We start from the raw sequence: 21,337 nt of genomic DNA, 5'->3' as shown, positions 1-21,337 counted from the left end.
ATTTAAATTTATTTATAATAGTTTATACAATTATAAAACGCCTCTCCAGATTAACAGATTCAATAATATTAATTTTTTTGACAGATAATATCAAAATAGCAGGTATGACAGACCATCAAACCATTGCCGTTTACAACGGCCGGTGTGAAAATGGTAATGAAATTAACAGCTGCTCAACCAAAACGCGGAAATAATACCAACTTCCAAGCACGAAATTGAAACTCCCTCACGACGTGACGCGCTCAAGAACACGCCCAAACACAATTTAATAGAGTCAATGTCCATCCACTTTGACTTTACTCATTTTCACACATTTATAAAACTGCATGAATGAAGACAAAGTCTGAAGGAAATCCCAAGGAAAGAAAGACTGAAACCATAACAACGCGTAGACGTAACCTTGGGAGATCCGAAGTTTACTCTAATCACCGCCATTGTTCCTCTTTATAAATCCCCTGCAACCCACTTCCATTTCCACAGTTACAACACATTCTTCTTACAACTTCTTCAATTACAAGTTCAGATTTTTATTTATTGGGTTTAAAGAGATTTGAGAATGGTTCGTTTCAGCAACAATCTCATCGGATTACTGAATTTTGCCACATTTGTGCTCTCTGTACCGATCTTGGGCGGAGGAATATGGCTGGCTACAAAGGCAGACACTGACTGTGAGAAGTTTCTTCAGTGGCCTGTCATTGCAATTGGGGCTTTTCTTATGATCGTCTCTCTCGCCGGCTTGGTGGGCGCCTGTTGCAGAGTCACATGGCTGCTCTGGGTCTACTTGGCCGTCATGTTTCTTCTCATTCTGCTCTTGTTCTGTTTCACTGTCTTTGCCTTTGCCGTCACAAACAAGGGCGCAGGACAGGCCGTTTCCGGAAAAGGGTACAAAGAATACCGTCTGGGAGACTACTCCAATTGGCTGCAGAAGAGAGTGGAGAAGAGCAGCAACTGGAACAAAATTAAGAGCTGCCTTCAGGACGCCAAAGTATGTAAAAGTCTCGCCGATGATTCAGTCAATGAAGTTGCAGAGCAGTTCTACAAACATAATTTATCCCCAATTCAGGTAATTTAATTCAACTTCCATGTCAAAAATACCATTTTTATTATAGATACTGTGACCATGGAATATTTGGGCTCCCTGCCTCTTTCATTGGTTATGATTCCTAGTGTTTTGATATCTTTGTATACTAATTAAATGTAAAATTTGAATTGTTATTTGCAGTCGGGGTGCTGCAAGCCTCCAACCTCTTGCGGGTTTACGTATGTGAACGCCACTTATTGGACTTCTACAACCAGCAATTCAACTTCAACAGACATTGACTGCAACACATGGAGTAATGAGCAGGATCAGCTGTGTTATAATTGTAATTCGTGCAAGGCGGGTGTGCTGGCGAATTTGAAGCATGATTGGCGTAAGATTGCTGTTATAAACATTGTGGTGCTGATCGCTCTGGTTGTGGTTTACTCAGTGGGATGTTGTGCGTTCAGGAACAACAGGCGTGATGAACACAGAAATGGGTATGGGCATAAGGGGTATCCTTGAGCTCCATTTTCCGCGATGTATGACAAATCGTTTGTACCATAAATTATTTTTTAACCCTTTTTTTTGTCTTCGGACGATTCTAATATTCTTTCTTTCTGCTGGGAGCTTTTCCGTCTATATTCATTGTTTAAGGGGTAGCTCTGTGGGTGCTCTTGCAGCTTGCAGTCTTGACATTAATAAAGTATTATTGTTGTTATTATTATAATATCGAGTTTGATGGGATTTGAATTGGTCTGCTGCCGTTAACGGTTTATGCCATTTAAAAATATTTTTTATTATAAGCTTTTTCCAATCACAAATTGATACCTATCTTTACGTGGAAATTTAGATTACTATTTAATTTTACAATAAGTTGTTGGAGAAAAAATAGAAAACTAAATATATTGAAGAAAGATAATGGATATTTTATTTTTGTGATAAAATGGAAGTTAAATAGATTTGATAAAGGAAATGATTATTATTCTTTAGTTTTGAAAAAATCGATACAATTATAAAGTTTAGGAGCTTATAAAAATATTCTTCTAAAGAGAGTGGATCAATATATTTTATTTTCTAAAGAATCAATAAAATAGAAGTTTGGTTAAAATTTTAAATTTATTAAAAAACTAAATTAAAAAACAATCATAAGAAATTAAATATAAAATTATACAATCATGGATCAAATTGTAAAAATCTTTTATTTCTTCAAAGATAGATACAATTAAAAAAAAATTCAACTAAACTTCTAAATGAAACATAATCAATACAAAGTATAAAACGTCTTAAATTTATTATGTTAGATTTATGATTGTTTTCATTGTGTTAGTTGATGTGGTGTAATAAACTCTACCACAAATTAATAATATAGCCTATGAACAATTTTATTAATAGTATCTACATTTTAATTGAATCTTTAATATAAATTTATAGTAATATTTTTCAATCATTGATATTTTAGCCTTATCCAAATACAAATAAAAGCACACACATGTGTACCTAAATGCTACTGTGTGTGTTTAATGTTGCTTTATCAATGTTCACTTCTACCATTCTTGAAGTGACAAACATTGTCAAACATATATATGCTGTTGTTGTTAGGATTAGAGAGAATAATAACTGTTGCATGCAAATCTAACCAATAACATGAAGGTATAAAGCAAACATAAATCAAATAGAAGACATAAAGACTTTATGTGGTTCACCCAATCCCTAGGATACTCCGCCAAACAATGAGTCCAATATTATCATGACCTAATTACAATCTACAATCCCTTGCAACTCAATAATACTGTAGGAAGCTACTAAATCATCACGCAATGCAAAAATTCATAACCCTAAGCCATTTTGTATAAGCTTTTTGTTGGTTACAAAGTTATGACTAGAATATATCATCCAATATAAAATAACTCGCAACACCTTTTATAATAATATTTAAGTCATTTTTTGTTAGAATATGTCATCTACTAGACACAATGACAATAAAAATAAAAGTGCAATTATAATATCTTAGGATGCCACCTAGTGTGTTTCCCTTGGACTTTACATTAGGTGTTGCTCCTTGACCCCATCAAGGGAGTGATACCCCTGGACTAAATAAGGGGCGTTTCTCCTTGATCCCATCAAGGGAGCGCTACCCCCAAACCCTTGTAGAAAAGATTTGGGGGTAAATTGCACCGAAGGGAATGAGGAAATTTTTTACCTGTCAGTCTAATTAGGCTCCACATAACAATATTTGTCTAAATTACAAATTTTTTAAAATCACTAACAAATGATGAATACGAACCATGTTGATGCACCCTTCTCTATTTAACCAGTGCCTAAAGTGGATGGATGGATGGTATAAACATTTCTAGGATTCATAAGATAATTATGTCAATCATTAAATAATAAAATAATAGATAATAATGTTTAATAATTTGGTTTGATTGAAATATTGAGGGGAAAACATAGAAGAATACCACTTTATTTGGGGAGCTATGTGTTCAAGTTGAGGAAAGATCAACCCACACCTCCCAAGAATCACTTGCATGGAAACACCTGTCACAAAAAGAGAGAAGCAAAGCTATGGAGGCTTGAATTAAGAGATCCATAGAAGATGAGACATTCTTGATGTGCAAAAGATAAATTACAATTGTATTGAATGAATGATTTGTTACAAAGAGAGATCCATCGTTATAAAAGAAATCAAAACCCTTAATGATAACTTAGGTTGCATGATAAACATTAAAAAAAGAATTAAATATACACCTAAAGTTTAGCTTAAGTAAAATAGAGATAATAAGTGACTTAATGATGAAGTACTACAAAAGCCTTCAAACTAGAGAATGTCCCAAAAAATAGGAACAAAAGGATGCTCGTGAAGAACACCACTGAAGCATGAAGCTGCAAATATTGTCAAACTACGGATTTGAAGAACCTCCACTAAATATAACATGACCAGGTAGATAAAACTAAGTTTAAAGAGATGATCAATCGAAGTGTAAAATACCTTCAAGGTCTCCAAAAACATAAATGAAAAAGTGTCCATATGGTAAATGATCCATCTCACCAAAAGGCATAGGTACCAATCAGTACATCTGCCTAGTATATATGAACACATAGTAAATACAAAGCTCACTCTATCATACTAGAAAATCATTAAAATTAACCTAACCCCCGTATAATATTGAGAGGTAAGACATCTAAAACTATATGCATAAACTCCATTAGAATATAGAACCAGGAACATCGAGAGTACAAAAGAAGTACAAACACCTATAAAAGCACATGCCATCGACACATTATGAGGCTAATATCATGGAAGGAATGCGCAATTGATAAACGAAGATGGAAAAAATACCCAACATGAAACCCGTCATGGCACTTTGTAATGTAGTGTGAGTACAACAAGACAAAAGGATGTGCAATAAACCAAAATGCAATAGAGTGACACTTTATTGCAGTGTGTTTGCAAAAAAGTGCTACAAAAGATGTCTACAAAGACCAAAAGAGACATAAAAATGGAGTAAAATTTTGAAAAAAAACCAGCATTAATGGGAAGAGCATAAAGAAAACTCTTCAATAATATAAAAGTTTTCCCAAAACAAAGATCAAATGCTCAAGATATGTCTCCTAGAGTGAAAAATAGAACCCTTATCTTTGACTACGTAAATAAGAAAGCAAACAACAAAACCAAGAAACCAAACCTGAACCATACTGATGGGATAAAAAAGATCTTTATGATGATATATGATTTGTGAAAAAATACTTCTGTACGCCCAAGATACGACCAAAACACCATTGACAACTTTTAAAGATAAATCAAATCAAAGAGATGATAGTTTGAAGGCCATTGAATTTTGGTTCAAGTTGATGCATTAATGATCTACACTGTAACGCCCCGCTCGGGAACCCAAGAGAAATAAACCTAACATGTTACAATGTTTACTGAACTATTTTTTTTTTGAAGTTTAAACAACATCAAGATAACATTAATGCGGAAGCAATATGAACATACACATCAAATACACATATGCAAATATAGATACAGTTTCAATTCCTCAAGAGTTCCTTTACGTTGAGTCACATTTAATAATTTTTAAATTAATTAGTTTAAGTTCCAAGTACAATGTCTCAAGATCATAAAGAAATAACAGATACATAATCGCATAAGCAAATGCATAAGTATAAACAATACAATGAAAGTACATCCACTAAATAACATCCACTGCACATGTCGCAAGGTATGTGAGAATAGATATAATACATCAGAATACATGATAACATATATACATCATCTGAAAAGAAGTCTCTGAGATAAGAAATAAGAATGATAAAGGTACATCTTTTGCAACGAACATCCAACAGCTGGCAATGTGAAGGGAAACCCAAATGGTAAGAAGGCACTACCTCCCGACCGCGTGGTTACCTAGTCAGGCTTCCACTCCCACCGTGCAGGGAAGATAATGAACGATCCACATACGACTATCAAACATAAAACATTCCTAGGCAAGGTACCCCTAATAGCCAAAACTACCTCAAAGGTAACACATACTACTCAAGAAGATAAAATAATCCAAAGAAAGAACACTCAATCCAATACTGACACCACATAACCAAACATCATACACGAACCAAGTATAAACCAAATACCAAGGTCATAAGATAAAGTCAACAAAAGACAATCACCTCAAGTCAAAAGCCACATGTCAAAAGTACATCATCCATGAATCACCAATCATCCTCAATGAAAGTAATAACCATAATAAACACAATCAATAATAAGTACACCACCAGAGATACACAAATCTACAGAGGAGACTCAGGCTACATACTAGGGAGTGCCATCACATGGCTGCTTGAGTTACCCTGGACTGATCTCTTAATAGACCCCGGACCCTCAAGCGTTGAGTTACCTTGGACTGGTTACTATGAACCCCGGACCCTCAACATCACACATATGGAAAACTAGAAAGCCCTCTCAAGAAGACGAGGCACTCTTCTCATTCCCATCCTTAGTCTATACAAGCACTAAAGGCATGGGTAGATCAAATATCTCTAACTTATCTTTTTAGTGTGTTTTCCCCCCATAAATTTTACTTACTAGATTATCACTTATTACAATAACTTGCATTAGGTTACCCTGGCGCTGACCACTTTGGGTCCTGGACCCCTATGCAAGCCACTCCCAAGTCACGTACCTAGACAACCTCTCCTAAGCACAAAAATCCACAAGTGTGTCCCATACCACAACACTCATAAAGATCAAACTCGGTTCCTTAATAGGCAACCTCGTAACACGATGGTTCTCCCATCAAAGTACACATAAATGCTTCATAAAGTAAACCTCATAAATATAATTTCCAAACTGAATCACAAGACATATCATGACATCCAGTCACATAAATGGTATAACAGAAATCTCACAAACCTTTGGTGTACATCCTAGACTGGTCGACATCTAATCCACACCAAAATCTCAAAGCATAAACAGTATAAGCAAAATAGTACAGTTTCATAGTTTGGTTGAATTAAATGTAAGGTTCCAGTTTCCAGTTTAACGTATGTTTCAAGTAATTAAGTTTTTGCAATTACCCCTTTTTAATTAACCCCTTTCTATATTCAAATAAAATACAAAATTACTCCCTTTTAATGAAATCAAATTTAATAAAGCTAATTATTAGTTATTTATAAAATAACTAGATAATTAACATTTAATTAATCATTACAATTTAAATCTTTTAATAAATTTAATTATAATTTACAATTATGTTAATATATTATTAATTATTAATTACTTAATAATTAACAAAACTATTTAATAAAATTGTTAATAATTACAACAATAATTATGATTAACATCTATCAGTTAATGTTTAGCATTAATTTCGAATTAGCACCATTTATAATCCAAATTTCTATATTTAATTATAACTCTTAAAAATTATTTAACTAATTAATATTCATTAATTATTAATCAATTGAAAACCTCATAATAAACATTATTTAACAATTAATACTTATTAATACTAATTAATAAAACTTATAAATATTAAATAAATGTATTATTAAAATTAATAACATATAATATTTCTTAAATAACAAATATTAATTAATGAATATTAATAATACTACATTCATTACAACTTTAATATATATCATAAAATGCAATATAAAATTGCTTGAGCGATTTAAAATCGCTGGAGGCTTAAAAAAAAACCGTCGGCCATATATTAGAGCCGTGCGGCTGCCTGCGTGACTGCAGGCTTGTCTGCTGCTGCCGCGTGCAGCAGTCAACCTGTGCACGCACGACAGTCAGGTAAGGTGGTGGGGTGGTCAAACCCCCCCCCCCCCCCCCACAAATTAATATATTTATATATATATTTTTATTATTGTTATTTTAAAAACTTTAAACAACGTTTCCCCTAATTTAGTAAATAATATAAATATTAAAATTCTTTTAAAATCAACACCATCTCCTTCTTAATATATATAATTTTAATTTTTTTTTAAAGTATTATTACGATTTAATAAAAATTAAATTCAAACACTATATATATATATATATATATATATATATATATATATATTATGTATCATTTTTACACAATACTTCTGGAATACTTCTTCCAGTTCATATTAATATATATATATATATATATATATATATATATATATATATATATATATATATATATATATATATATATATATGTATATATGTATATATATATATATATGTATATATATATATATATATATATATGTATATATGTATATATATATATATATGTATATATATATGTATATATATATATATGTATATATATATATTTTTAATCCATGATTGAAACTTCAGTCTAATAGGAAAAATAAATCGTACCCTTTGAATTCTCAATCCTAAGATTTTCATTTCCAAAAACAAACCCTTCCAAATTTAAATTTCTTAATTTCTAATTCAACTCAAAAGCCCAGATCTCGATTTATTTCCAATTTCTTTCAATTGTAGAATGAGGTTATTTAAATAGTTTTTCAATCCGGATTCACAGATGGAATCAAAAAGCAAAAGATGTAGAACGAAGGGTGGCAAGATTCATACAACGAAATTTGAGAAATCAATTTCAACAAGCACGAAGAAGACAGAGATCCGAAAATATTTTTACAATGGTTCACAAACCCTACCTTGATCTGATGCTAACAATCTGGTGAAACCCTTGCTAATCCAAACCCTTCAAAGCTTCCAAAGATTTCTTTGTTCCCCTTTCCAAAAGTGTGTTCCCTGAAACCTATGTCTGAAAACTTGTCTCCCAAAAATCTCCCTTGAAAAATGAACCCTCCAATTTTGATAAGGAGTTCTCTTCCTATATTCGGGGCACTAATTGTGCGTTTACCCGAGAGGTCTCTTGATCCCCTTTCGTTAACTCTAAAATCAACCTTTATTTATCTTATCTTTCATATTTTCATGCACGTTAAATGGATTATTAAATCTCTTTATTTAATTAATTCATTCATGTACAATTAATTTCCTTTTTAAATTAAAATATTCTTTTATTTTTCCTTCATGCACTTTAAGTGAATTGTTAAATTACTTTATTTAACTAGCCACTTGACTTCTATTTTAATCAATTTATAACTTATAAATCTCATGCGCACTTAATGCGATTAAATATCTTTATTAATTTCACATGTTTAATCTTTTCAATTAATTTCTTTTATTTTCAACTCATGCATAAATCATGCGAACTATAATCTTTATGATAATTAAATATCTTTTCACTTTTAATTTCATTTTTTTAGAAACTTAATTGATAAAATATTTATTAACTTAAATAACAATAATATTTAGCATTTATTTAAAAATGCACTCTAAATATATTATTATTAAATTAAATAAATATAATCACGTTCTAAATCTAAACTTTAACTTTTATCTCCAATATTTAATTCTCTCTTATTTAATTACTTCATTCATGCACAATTAATTTCCTTTTTAAAATAAAATATTCTTTTATTATTCCTTCATGCACTTTAAGTGAATCATTAAATTACTTTATTTAACTTTACACTTTACTTTACTTTAAATTAATTTATTAACTTTAATCTCATGCGCACATTATTAAAATATCTTTATTCAAGTTGACATGTTTTTTTTTAAAAAAAAATCTTTTAATTAATTTTCTATATTTTATTCACATTCATGCGAACTTAGATCTTTTTCATAATTTAATATCTTTCTCCTTTTAATATATTTTTGAACGTTTAATTTGATAAATATTTATTAACTTAAATAACAATAATATTTAGGATTTATTTAAAAATGAACTCTAAATATATTATTATTAAATTAAATAAATATTATCACGTTCTAAATTTAATCTTAAAACTTTTATCTTCCAATTCAATTCTTTATATTTAATTAATTTCTCAATTAATTAAATATTCAAAAAGTCATAATAATTCTTCATTAAATTAAATTATTAATTTAATCTATTAATTAGACTTAATTAATAGAAAATACATCAAAGACTCACAAAACAACATACGCATAAAATACTCACGGGTTTAAAAAGGGTAGACAGTCTGTTACGAGTCCTCCTTGCAGGACAAGTATTATAGGCTTATGGCTAGGATTAGACCTGATCATTATCTTCCCATTCTCACCATTTGAGTATTTGTAATAGGGCACGCTCATCCTGGCAATTCAGGGAAGTCGATGCCCGGTACCTACATCCTGCATAAAAGACAAGCATGTACATGTATATAATATATCTAAACTAAACAGACAATGGCGGGGAGTGGTTCATCGTGTAGATCCCGACTAGCAGGTGACTACGACTTCCTCCCTTAACCACATCAAACACTTTAGATAGAAAGATAAAATAAACACACGCACCATACACATGCAAGTATGGGGTAAGTATCGTAAAAATCACAAATCTAAGATCAAATGCGTACATATAATAATGCATCTCTATCAATACAACATAATCATCATTAAAGACATCCTGTTAACATTTTTATAAAAGAAATCACATTTACTAACTAGGATCATTAAAACAACACATGAATGAAATCAACTAAGCAATAATAACTGATACATTTGTAATCAAAGTCATGAAATAATATCATAATATTACAATTCTAGTATCTCTAAAGCTAATCGATGCATAAAATCAGCCTAAGGAATTTGACAATGATAACAGAAATGCAAACTAGGGGCAGGCACTACATACACATGCATTAGTACTTGTAGTGACATACATTAGTGTCACTGATGTCAACGTACTTTTTGCATGTACATTTTTTTAGTGCTCATTTTTCAAAAAATACATGCTTTTTATTGTAAAAATATGAAACCTTTGTAAATAAAAGTTTTGTGCTTCAAATTTTTTCTAAAAAAACTTCTGAAAAGTTTTGTTTTGAAAAATAATTAAATCTATGCCTAGGGAAGAGTGCCCAAGTTTGGGGGCAAAAAAATTCCCTTACCAGTCAATTGTGTCTAAATTGGAAAACAATTATATGGAAATGAGGCTTTTTTGGCACTACGAATCCAACTATGAAGTCTATTTGGGCTAAAAGTGCACCAAAAAAGTGACTTCCAGATCCAATAGAAAAAACCTTTGAAAAATAATAGATCTGAAAACAAAGGCCAAACCTCTCACGAAGAGAATAGGGGTATGAATTTTAATCACCTAAAAAATGTTCATCTAGACTATTAGCCCCCTTCTCAACATTTTGACTAAATTAATTAATCATTTACCTAGACCAAATTGCTAAAATCAATTAATTTGATGATAACCTATAGTTTGACTATGCTATCCTAAGTTCATTATTTGATTAAAAGAACATGCCCCCTTTTAATTAAATAAAAGACCCCATTCTTCTAACCCACTTAATGTGCACACATAATGCCCTTTTTCTATTTTACAAATTAAAAGAAAAGGCTTTAACACTTTTGTCTTATATGGGAAGTCAACCTTCATTTTATTGGTTGATTTGCTTATGCACAGGGATCACTCTTATTTTCAAACTCCCCCTTGATCTTCCATCATCTTGATCTTGATCTCCATCGTTTGTATGACTTTAAAAGAAAGAGCTCTCTCCCTCTCAAAGGATCCACACTCTTGAGTATTGTTATGCAACAAGTTTACCGATAGAATCCTTTAGAGCTTGTGGAGAATTTCTATTTTCTTATCTACATTCTCACATATCATGGTATTTCAGTGTAGATGCATGTAGCTTAGTTTCTCTTGTGTAATAGTCTAGCTCATGTAGCATGTCTAGGCTAGTTTTGTAATACTCTCATCTTGCTTTAATCTGGCTACATTTTGCACATCCATATAGTTTAATCTACATTTGCATTGCATCCTTGAGGAACTCCTTGTGGACATTTGTATTTTTGCATCTTGTCTTTGGAACCTCCCATTGCATGGTTTAGTAGCAAGGAATGCACTTCTAAGGCTCAGCTAAGAGCCCATTTCATGTTGTCTTAAGCATCCTTACACTCCGTTGATATGGAGCTCTAAGTTAACATCCAAGCATTCTGAACTCATGGAATACCTTGGATGAAATAGTTTAGAGTGTGACACAAATATAGTGTACATGAACATTTGGAGCTTTGATACCATGTTGAAGTTGAGGAAAGCTCAACCCACAAATTCCAAATATCACTTGCATTAAAAAAACCTATCACATAAAGAAAGAAGCAATGCTATGGAGGCTTGAATTCAGAGACCCACAAAAGATGAGACATTCTTGATGTGCAAAAGATAAATTGCAACTGTATTAAAGGGATAGATTGTTACAAAGAGAGATCCATCCTTATAAAGAAGAGCCATACTCTAAAAGGTAACTAACCTAGGTTGCATAATAATAATTAATAAAAGAATCAATTACTATAAGTCTAAAGTTTAACTTAAGTAAAAATGAGATAATAAGTGACTTAATGATTAAATCAAAATCAATTAATTAATAAGAAAACACCTTATTACTCTAAAACTATGTTTTCCATTCTTAAAATTAACATTCTATATAATTTCAAATGTAAAACTACATATTTCAAACACATCAATTAACATTCCATCATGATCACATGCATAAAATATCAAATACAATAAAAAATATTTAAAAATATTTTAGGACTATAAAAATAGAAGAAAAATAAAGAGCTATGAAATAACAATTGATAAATTATTTAAAAATATCATAAGACTATATAAATACAAGAAAAATGAAATAATCATTGATAAATTATTTTAAAATATCTCAAGACTATAAAAGTACAAGAAAAATAGAGTTATGAATTAATGATTGATGAAATTTTTAGAAGAAAAATGAAAAGTTGCATACAAAATTCAAACAACTCTTTAACTAAAATTAAACTTTTGAGTAAATTATATAGCTTGAAATTGATATTTTTTGAGTAATTTTAAATAAGTGTATTTATACTAATAAATTTGGATATATAGAAAGAGTTGCACAATAAAAATAATAATGCATTTATATTAATAGTTATTTTAGTTAAAAAAAAAAATACATGTGAAAAATCTTAAAGAATTTGTGTATTACTATTAGTGCGAATAATTTATGATTTAAAAAATTGTAAAGAGATTCTATTTATACCTCAAATTATATATTAGACAAAGTATTTTAAAGTATTGGTCATTAAAAATTATGAGACAATATAGAAACCAATTTCACTAACAAACATTTAAGGATGTCATCCTTAACATGAACTCATTATAATAACACAAGAAGCCCCCCAGGAGCCAAGTATCCCAACATGGACAAAATGCTTGTGACTATACTAGTCTTGTAAGAGTTTGGAGCTTGAAGTCATCGACATGAAAGTTAATAACTTAAATATAAAGTTTTGAACAAACTAATATAATAAATCAAGGAGGAAAAAATATTTTGATTAAGTAAAAATAGATTTTAAAGGACCCGAAACCTTTACAAAATATCAAAAGTCTAGAGATAAACAAGAGATGTAAACATCAGAGAAAAGCAACACAAGACAACATGAAAAAAACCTCCAAAAAGAACAACCATGAGGTCACCCAAGACAGAGCTAGAAAAGACAACAAAAGAACAACAACCAATCAACTAAGAAGTCTTTATCAGGTCAACAGCCTGATCCACTAGAATATGCATATTATCAGCACCGACCTTCACCTCATCCTTCTTACTAACATCCTCATTCTTCTTAGAATGAGCTCAGGTGCATTTGCTTGGTCCTTGAGCCTCTGCCACTAGAGGGGAGTCTTGCCCTTTGTTAATCTCATTCCCCTTCAATCTCTTTGTCGGAAATGGATACTAAATTGGGCAATTTGGAAAAAATGTTCAAACAGATGGTAGACAAGGAGGAAAAAATGTTAATGACAATGATCGAAGAATAAATGTTTGAACCATAATGAGTACCACAATCATGTCTTGATTTAATCGCCACTTTATACCACAAATGAATGAATTAGTTAATATTTATTTTTAAAGTATATTATAGAAAATTATTCTCTTACAAGTTAATCATATTATAATACTTGTAATGACACTTTTACTAAAACACACCATGTCTTAATTATTAAATATAGCTGAGCTCATTTACATGACCCACAATGATTTCATTCATACTAATAGAAAATAAACCTATCACTAAAAAGTTATAAATTATAAATTATAAATATAACACATACACATTTCCATGTTTGGGCACATACATATATGTACATGTGTGTGTGTGTGTGTGTACACTTGGTGTATGGGTGCATGCACAAACATAAAAACTATTGTCCATAACAACAAGAAGTCTGAAAATAATGAAATATTTAATGGTTTTATAATGAATACACATGTAAATCTTACCAAATTATAAGCGCCAAATTGGAAATTATTCATGACACGATGCATCAAATATTATAATATTTTAAACAATATTAATTAAGAGAAAAATAAAAGTATTATTGCACAAATAGACTTGTATACAAAGTTCAATATATTAAAAAATTATTTTTTTAATGGTAAGAACTTTTGATTGGAGATTTGAACATCACATTATGTTCAAACTTAAATCAAACCATGCGAAATTCACACCAACTTTAGAAACAACATCATTAAGAAACTCTAATTTTGATCATCTTATTACTCATATTCAAATCTCCTTATACCTTCCAAAACTACTTATTTCTCCAATACAATCTCCTTATAACTCTCTATCACCTTATCATTCCAACTCAACTCTCCTTAAACCTACCAAGCATTGACATGTGCAGCTAAAATGATGTGTAGGTAGTCCAAAACAAAGTCACTAAGGAAGACACCAACAATCTCCAATACATCAACGAGCATAGATAGGGTAGTCAGGGGTCTTTGATCAATAGAAGGTGATTTAAATCTCCAAACTCCATGCAATGCAATGGTTTTTCAAATCTCCATGCGGTCAGACAATAACATAGTATTATATTAATAAGCAATTTCCTTTCGAAGAATATGAAATAAAACATAAAATTAATAGCTATAAAATAAATGGTAAAAATGACGCTTATCTTTGTAATTTGTAAAGGCGTTTGCTAATCTCTAGATAAACTACACTAAAGATTTAAAAAAGTCAAACATATATATATATATATTTCTAGATTCACGAAAACACAGTGAATTTTTGTCAAAATTTTTGTTGTTTTCAATCACAAAATATGTAGATCATGAAGATCAAATACTAAAAATTTCAAAAAAAATTCACTCTGTTTTCAATTTTTTAAAATTTGGTCAATGATGCATTTTGTAGGGAGGATATTCCTATCCATTTGTAAAGGGTTATTCATTTATAACAAGAAAAATAAGAAGAAAAAAATTTCCATCCATTTGTAAAGGGTTATTTTTTATAACAAGAAAAATACGAAGAAATTTTTTTATTCACTCTCATCTTTTGTATATCACTCACATCTTCAAATCTCACTTGAATTGTCAATGGAGGTGAGTTCCTATTATGAAAAAACTTCTTGTTGAAAGAGGTTTGATAAATATATCAACTTGTTTAGATGAAGGTTAAAGTTGCAACTTGACTTGTCCATCTTTTATATAAATCACAAATGTAATGATGCTGGATCTCTATGTTTTGTTATGGAGTAATCATTTTTCATGTCAATTGTGCTATTTGTATCCCAATAAATGGTAGTTGGATGTTCCTGAACCAAATGCGAATTTTCCAATATCCACCTAAACCATATAGTTTAATAAATTGATGGTTTAGCTACAATGTATTCTACTTCTACTAACAAAGAGCCACAATTTACTATTTCTTTCTATATTGAGAAACAATTCCAAAATCAAGTGAAAATAAAAGGTTATTTTACTACCAAGTGCTAGGCAATGACTAAAAGCTAAATTAAAATGTAAGAGGATGCATGCCTATATCCCACACCATCTCCCATCCCATGCATGCGACCTGTTGTGTTGTGCTTGCCTACCTACTGTTTTATATCTATGCATGCCTCCATTGATGCGCTAACATCTTTGCACATTGTTGACATATTAATTTGTGTGACTGAATATATTTTGTATATGTTTTTTTATATCACAACAATAAAAAGAAAGTAGTTATTTATCAAGATTAAAAACTAAGTGTACAAAAATAATATATAGAAATATATTAAATATGTAAGTAAAATGATTGTAAAATGTTGTAATATATTATATATTATATATTAAAATGTTGTAATATATTATGTATTTTTTCTTTGATTGAAACAATTAATAAAATTAATCTTATACTTAATATTATTTTTTTCAAAGTTTTATATTTTATATTATAATTCTATGTATTTTATCTAATAAAAAGTTATATACATCTACATCTTTTCCACAACAAGTTAAAATGTGATATTGCTATAATTTATTATACACATCCAATTTTTTTTTATTTTAAAGTTTTATATTTTATATTATAATTCTATGTATTTTATGTGCTGAGTGCATTTCAGATGCCGAGTGTTTTCATGTGCTGAATTGTGGTCGATACTGTGCAAACTAGAATGTCATATGTGCCGAGTACATTATAGTGGACAACCTATCATATGCCGTGTCATTGCTAACACCTACTAAGCCATTGACCTTAGGTGCTGAGCGTCACATGACATGTGCTGCTTTTCATGTGCTGAGTGATCAATATGTGCAGTGTCATAGTTGATGCTGGGTCTAGCAGAGTCTTCAGGGGTTGAGAAATCTTTATGTGTGTGTGCCAAGTTGCTTTAGATGCTGAGCGTGCTTCTTGTGTCGAGTATACAGATCTACTTTTGATGCTGAGTGCATTTCAGATGCTGAGTCATTGCTAACACCTACTAAACCAATGACCTTAGGTGCTGACCGCCACATGACTGGTGCTGTCTTTCATGTGCCGAGTGATCAATATGCCCAATGACATAGTGGATGCCGGGTTTGATAGGGTCTTCAAGGGTTGAGTGATATTTATGTGTGCCGAGTTGTTTCAGATGCTGATCAGGCTTCTTGTGTCGAGTTCACAGGACTGCTTTAGGTGCCGAGTGCATTTCAAATGCTGAGTATTTTGCATGTGTAAATCAGAACATCATATGTACCAAGTGCGCTATAGTAGAAATTTTGTCACATGCTGAGTCATGGTTGACACCTACTATGCCAATGACCTGAGGTGTTGTTTGCTATGTATAATGCAGATGCTGAGCCAAATGAGTGTCGAGTGTGTTTATGGTGCCGAATGTGTTCTTGGTGCCGAGTGTGTTTCATATGCCAAACTGTGGATGATGCCAAGAAAATCATATCATCATATGTGTCAAGTATGCTATAATGGATAGCTTGATGTCACCTCATGGTCATTACGCACTATCCGTATTGGGCTTTGAACATTTATTGCAACTTTCATAAATTAGGCTTTCATGTGCGAGATTAAGGCAAAATTGTGACAAATCTTTATCATTAAACATAACATTGACACTAATCGAGTACGATTTTGTTCCATTTTGGTCATGTGGCATTTTGAACTTGGCAAAATTAATTTCAACATACACAGCTGTAGATCAAATTGCTCACTATTCAATTATGGGTGTGTAAGATTTGTACTTTACCTTTCTCAATTTGCAACTAATTTCTGATTTAAAGGTACTATCTTTACTACACACGAGTGCAGGTACTCCACTTCGTCTGTGCGTATGTTGAGGGACTTAATTTAAGATGCAAAATGGATCTCAATCTAACATTTATCTAGCTTGTGCTTTCCATTCAAAGTGCCATCAACATGTCGTCCCCACAAGATGTTTGCGTGAAATGTGATTCTTGCCATCAATTCCATCACAACATCCTGCCCAAAAACTTCAGAATTAGGCTTCAACTGGCATTGGATGAAGATGCAATTTCCTACCCTCTAGAGGATGTAACTTTGGATAGTATGTTTATTGTACATTCATATAACATCTAGCATGTGATTAGAACCATAATTGGGGAGGATCTTTTCTCTGAATCTACAAGGAATGTTTTATTTCCTTCAACCTTGGTCTCCATCTTTCTCTCCAATGCCATGGACCTTCTTCAATCTTTGTCGAGATTGGAAATTATTGCCATCAAGGTGGTTCGGCCAAAATTCTGGGTGGATAATAAACTGAAAAGTGCAATGTAGAATTATGACTTGTGGACCGGCAATGCCCTAGTTGGTGGCATATTTTCAAGGAAAAATTCTATGATTTTTGTTGAGATATGATAGTGTCAGACAAATTGTATTAGACATACATGTGCTTACCTTGATAAATCTGAAAGCATAATCATATCAGACTAAGATGAACTTTGTGCACATTCATAAATATAAATATATATAAATAAATATATATATATATATATATATATATATATATATATATATATATATATATATATATATATATATATATATATATATATATATATATGCATCCTATAGATGAAAATTAATTAAGGGAATAATTTCTATCTATGTTTGTTAATCTTTGGTGACTAATTGTTAGTTAGTATTCACTAATTAAACATGACTTTTCATATTGAATAGTCATGACCGATCATGATTCAATGCTTGGATATAATATATATGCCTAGCAATGAATGAAGTATATGCATATTAATTAATAAATGATATATACATCCTATAGATTTATATCAGACCTTAATAAAGAAGTTATTCAACATCTTATCTATTTTTTAACATGGTATCAGAGCAGGCAAACCCTAGGCCTATTTGTTTTAAAACATTTGCATCACAGAAAAATCAAAGGATGGTTCTGGTTCTCACATTCATAAAGAGGGAATCAACTATAAAGAACTATAAGAAATAAAAGGAATGAGATGTAGTGATTGTTATGCACCAATTAAGTGACTTGAATAATGACAATAATGATAGACACATGTCAGTTAGCTCATTACCTAAGTCAAGCAATTAGAATTCAATCGCAGTCATTAAGATACAGAGAAACCAATTTTGGAACAGGAGCAACACTCATATGATACACTAGCCAGGAAAGAATAGTGATTTGGTTATATTCCAATTTAGATGAGCAGAGCATTCAAAGCTTGAATGGTTGCAGGGTTATTGATCAAGTACTTTGTCTTATTGCAAATGTTAAGAGTTTCTGTACTACACTTAGATGCATCAAATTTGGGACAAAGCAACGACATGTACACTCAAATGTAATAGGATTTTTTAGTTGGTTTAAATTGGGCATTGATAGTTTCTCTTGTCAGTCAGCCTTATCCCAATGCTATTCCAAACATGTTGGTGTGTCATTTCTTCCATGTTTATACCTAGTAGTGCTAGCCAAGTCTAGTAATGTTGTGTACAACAAAAGAAGAGGAATTCATTTTTTCGGTCTAGAATCCTTGTAAAAATCCTTGGGACCAAACTTATCATATGTCTATCATAAAACCAACTTATCCGGGAATGAACTCTAGTTATCTGTAAGTACACTTTGTGTAATTATAGAGCAATTTCTAAAGGGTATTTAAATGAACAAAGCGCTATGGGACACACTTTTTGAGCCTTACTAGTTATTTGAGCAAGTCCATTAAAATAGAACATCTCTTTTCATGTGTGCAATCTATTTGGTTGACTCAAGTAAACACCAAGGCATAAGAGATGTCGTATGCAAAAGCTTCTCAATGATATATGGTCTATGACACATCATGATGTAGTACATGATACCTATTGGTCAGAATGCCTTAAAGAGATGACATACATGTAAATTAACTAAGAATGCAAAAAGAAAATACATAAAAACAAGACACATAAACATAGTAGTTTATCGTGGTTCACCACAAATCATGGCTACGTCCACACAGAGAGTAGAGGAATTATATTGATGAGAAAATGAATAAGTTTACAATATATGCCATCATCATTTATAGATCACAAATGATCAATTAAAGAGACAAAATAAAAAGGAGGGAAAACACATGTGTCTGTTGGTCTTCAATATTCAACAATCTCCCACCTGAAGACAAGAGATACACTAGTCGATCATCCATTCCCCTGCTCTACATGCTGACCTACTTCTTTTTAACAAAGCCAAGAGAAGTCCTGGCACATTCGAACTTCTCCTTGGCAACAACCTTCCTCAACATGTCCACCAGATTGATCTTGGTATCAACTTTGGAAACCTTTAGTTTTCCTTCTTGTACCTCATAGCGAACATAGTGAGCATGCTTGTCAATATGTTTCGAGCATTGCTAAGAGGAATGATTGTGAGCCATAAAAATTGCACTTTGACTATCTGAAAATAAAACATAATCATCTTGTTGCCAATGTAGATCGTTGAATAAGTGTTGCAACCAAATCATCTCTCTAGCCCCTTCGAAAAGAGCCAAGTATTCGGCTTTAGTAGAAGAAAGTTGTGAGGCCTCGCCCCGACCCTTCGTAGCCTTAGTTGTTACTCTATTATTTTGATACCCACGACTCGAGATGTCGAGACATTATTAGATACTTGAACATATTATATTATTTTATGTTGTGTGATGTTATTTTCAAATATTTGATATTTTTCATTTAATGTTTTATGTATATGTATGTTGATGAAATAAGTAAAATGTAGGATTAACACATTGATTTTGGAATCTTTATGATTAAGGATATAAGTAGGATGCAAGAAACCCTGATTGATGTATGTTTCAATTTATACGAATTTTTGATATGTATATATATATATGTACATGTGATTTTCGGGACTACTGATGTGTGCAATGAGTGTGCAGATATTTTAGTCGAGGAAACTGACGGAGGAACATAACTGATCTCTATGTGTTAATTTTGGAAACCTTGTTGTTCGTAATTCAAGTATTCTAATTGTGAGATGTATGTATTTTCTTTCTATGTTCGGTGAATGTTAATATTTGTAACTATGTTCTTTTAGTGTTGCTTGACACTCGTGAATTGTGTATGCTTTTCAGAATGCTGATTAGGGTTAGCTGTGTAACCTTTGGACCTAGTCGAACTAAGTTAGTGTCTATTTGCTAATTTAGTTCTTAATCGAGTTTAGTCATCCTTAATCCAGTTTAGTGCTTAATCTACATTTTAGAGTTGTTAGTTGGTCCTAATTAATTCCTAGCTTTGTTTGGCTCTAAACCTATTCCTAAGGCTTTAAAACATGAAATATTTATACCCAAGTGGTATGGGTATGAGTTGGGGGTCTTTTCCAACCCCTAAGCCCCTTTTATTGACTTTTGAGATCACTCAAAAAGTCCCTTTTTGCCTTTGTGTGAAAATTGACTATGGCTACCATGAGTTGTCTCACCTCACCTCCACTTAGTGGTTAACCATGGTATGGGTTGAGTTAGGAGCTTCTAGATTTGTAGGTGGGTGGGAGAAGTTATTGATCTCTTTAGTGGTTGAGTTTGAGGCTTATTTAGAGGCCCTTCTTGGACTAGTGGAGGTTGTTACCCAATCTCTACATTTAGAGAGGAGTCTTGGAAGATTGAAGCAAGGAAGGGGAAAGCTCTACTCAAACTTGTTCTTTTTCCATTACCTCTTTGTGAAGGTAGGAATTTTCATCTCCCTTGTTCAGATTTCATGTTTATTTCATGCTTATGCTACCTTGTTGTTGTTTGAATGTTTGTATGTTTGTGAGTATGTTGGGAAGCTTTGAAAACCATGTTATTTTGAATGTTTTCCTTTCTTGTTTATGTTTGAATTTTGAGAGGTTCTTGCATGGGTGTTTTGGCATTACTCACCCTTGGAGAGGGCAGAAGTGGCCAATTTCAGGAAAGGGCATTTTAGTTGGACTCCAACAGTGCAGAGTCTCTTCTCAGGATGAGAAGAGGGAGAGAGGGTAGGGTGTTATGGGCCCCTACCTGTCAGCA

At 31.6% G+C, this 21,337-nt stretch overlaps 1 protein-coding gene across 1 annotated transcript; it reads left to right on the top strand.

The window, feature by feature from the left end:
- The first annotated feature begins 456 nt into the window (after nucleotides 1-456).
- Nucleotides 457-1,748, top strand: LOC149566131 (tetraspanin-8-like). Its single transcript, XM_089819561.1, has 2 exons — nucleotides 457-1,063; nucleotides 1,223-1,748. The coding sequence occupies exons 1-2, from the start codon at nucleotides 557-559 to the stop codon at nucleotides 1,541-1,543; spliced, it is 828 nt and encodes a 275-aa protein (XP_089675687.1). The 5' UTR covers nucleotides 457-556; the 3' UTR covers nucleotides 1,544-1,748.
- Nucleotides 1,749-21,337: the final 19,589 nt, after the last annotated feature.

The sequence above is a fragment of the Cupressus sempervirens genome, chromosome 3, assembly GCF_028749045.1.
Source record: "Cupressus sempervirens isolate cs-2001-9-10 chromosome 3, ASM2874904v1, whole genome shotgun sequence".
NCBI classification, from domain to species: domain Eukaryota; kingdom Viridiplantae; phylum Streptophyta; class Pinopsida; order Cupressales; family Cupressaceae; genus Cupressus; species Cupressus sempervirens.
Note: the sequence above shows the minus strand (reverse complement) of the source record. Positions and strands in the feature narration are given on the sequence as shown.

Bases quoted from the DNA above. Each gene is read 5' to 3' on its own strand.
- LOC149566131 (XM_089819561.1), top strand. From the start codon at position 557: ATGGTTCGTTTCAGCAACAATCTCATCGGATTACTGAATTTTGCCACA. The intron at 1,064-1,222 runs GTAATTTAATTC...TGTTATTTGCAG, and splicing joins ATAATTTATCCCCAATTCAG to TCGGGGTGCTGCAAGCCTCC.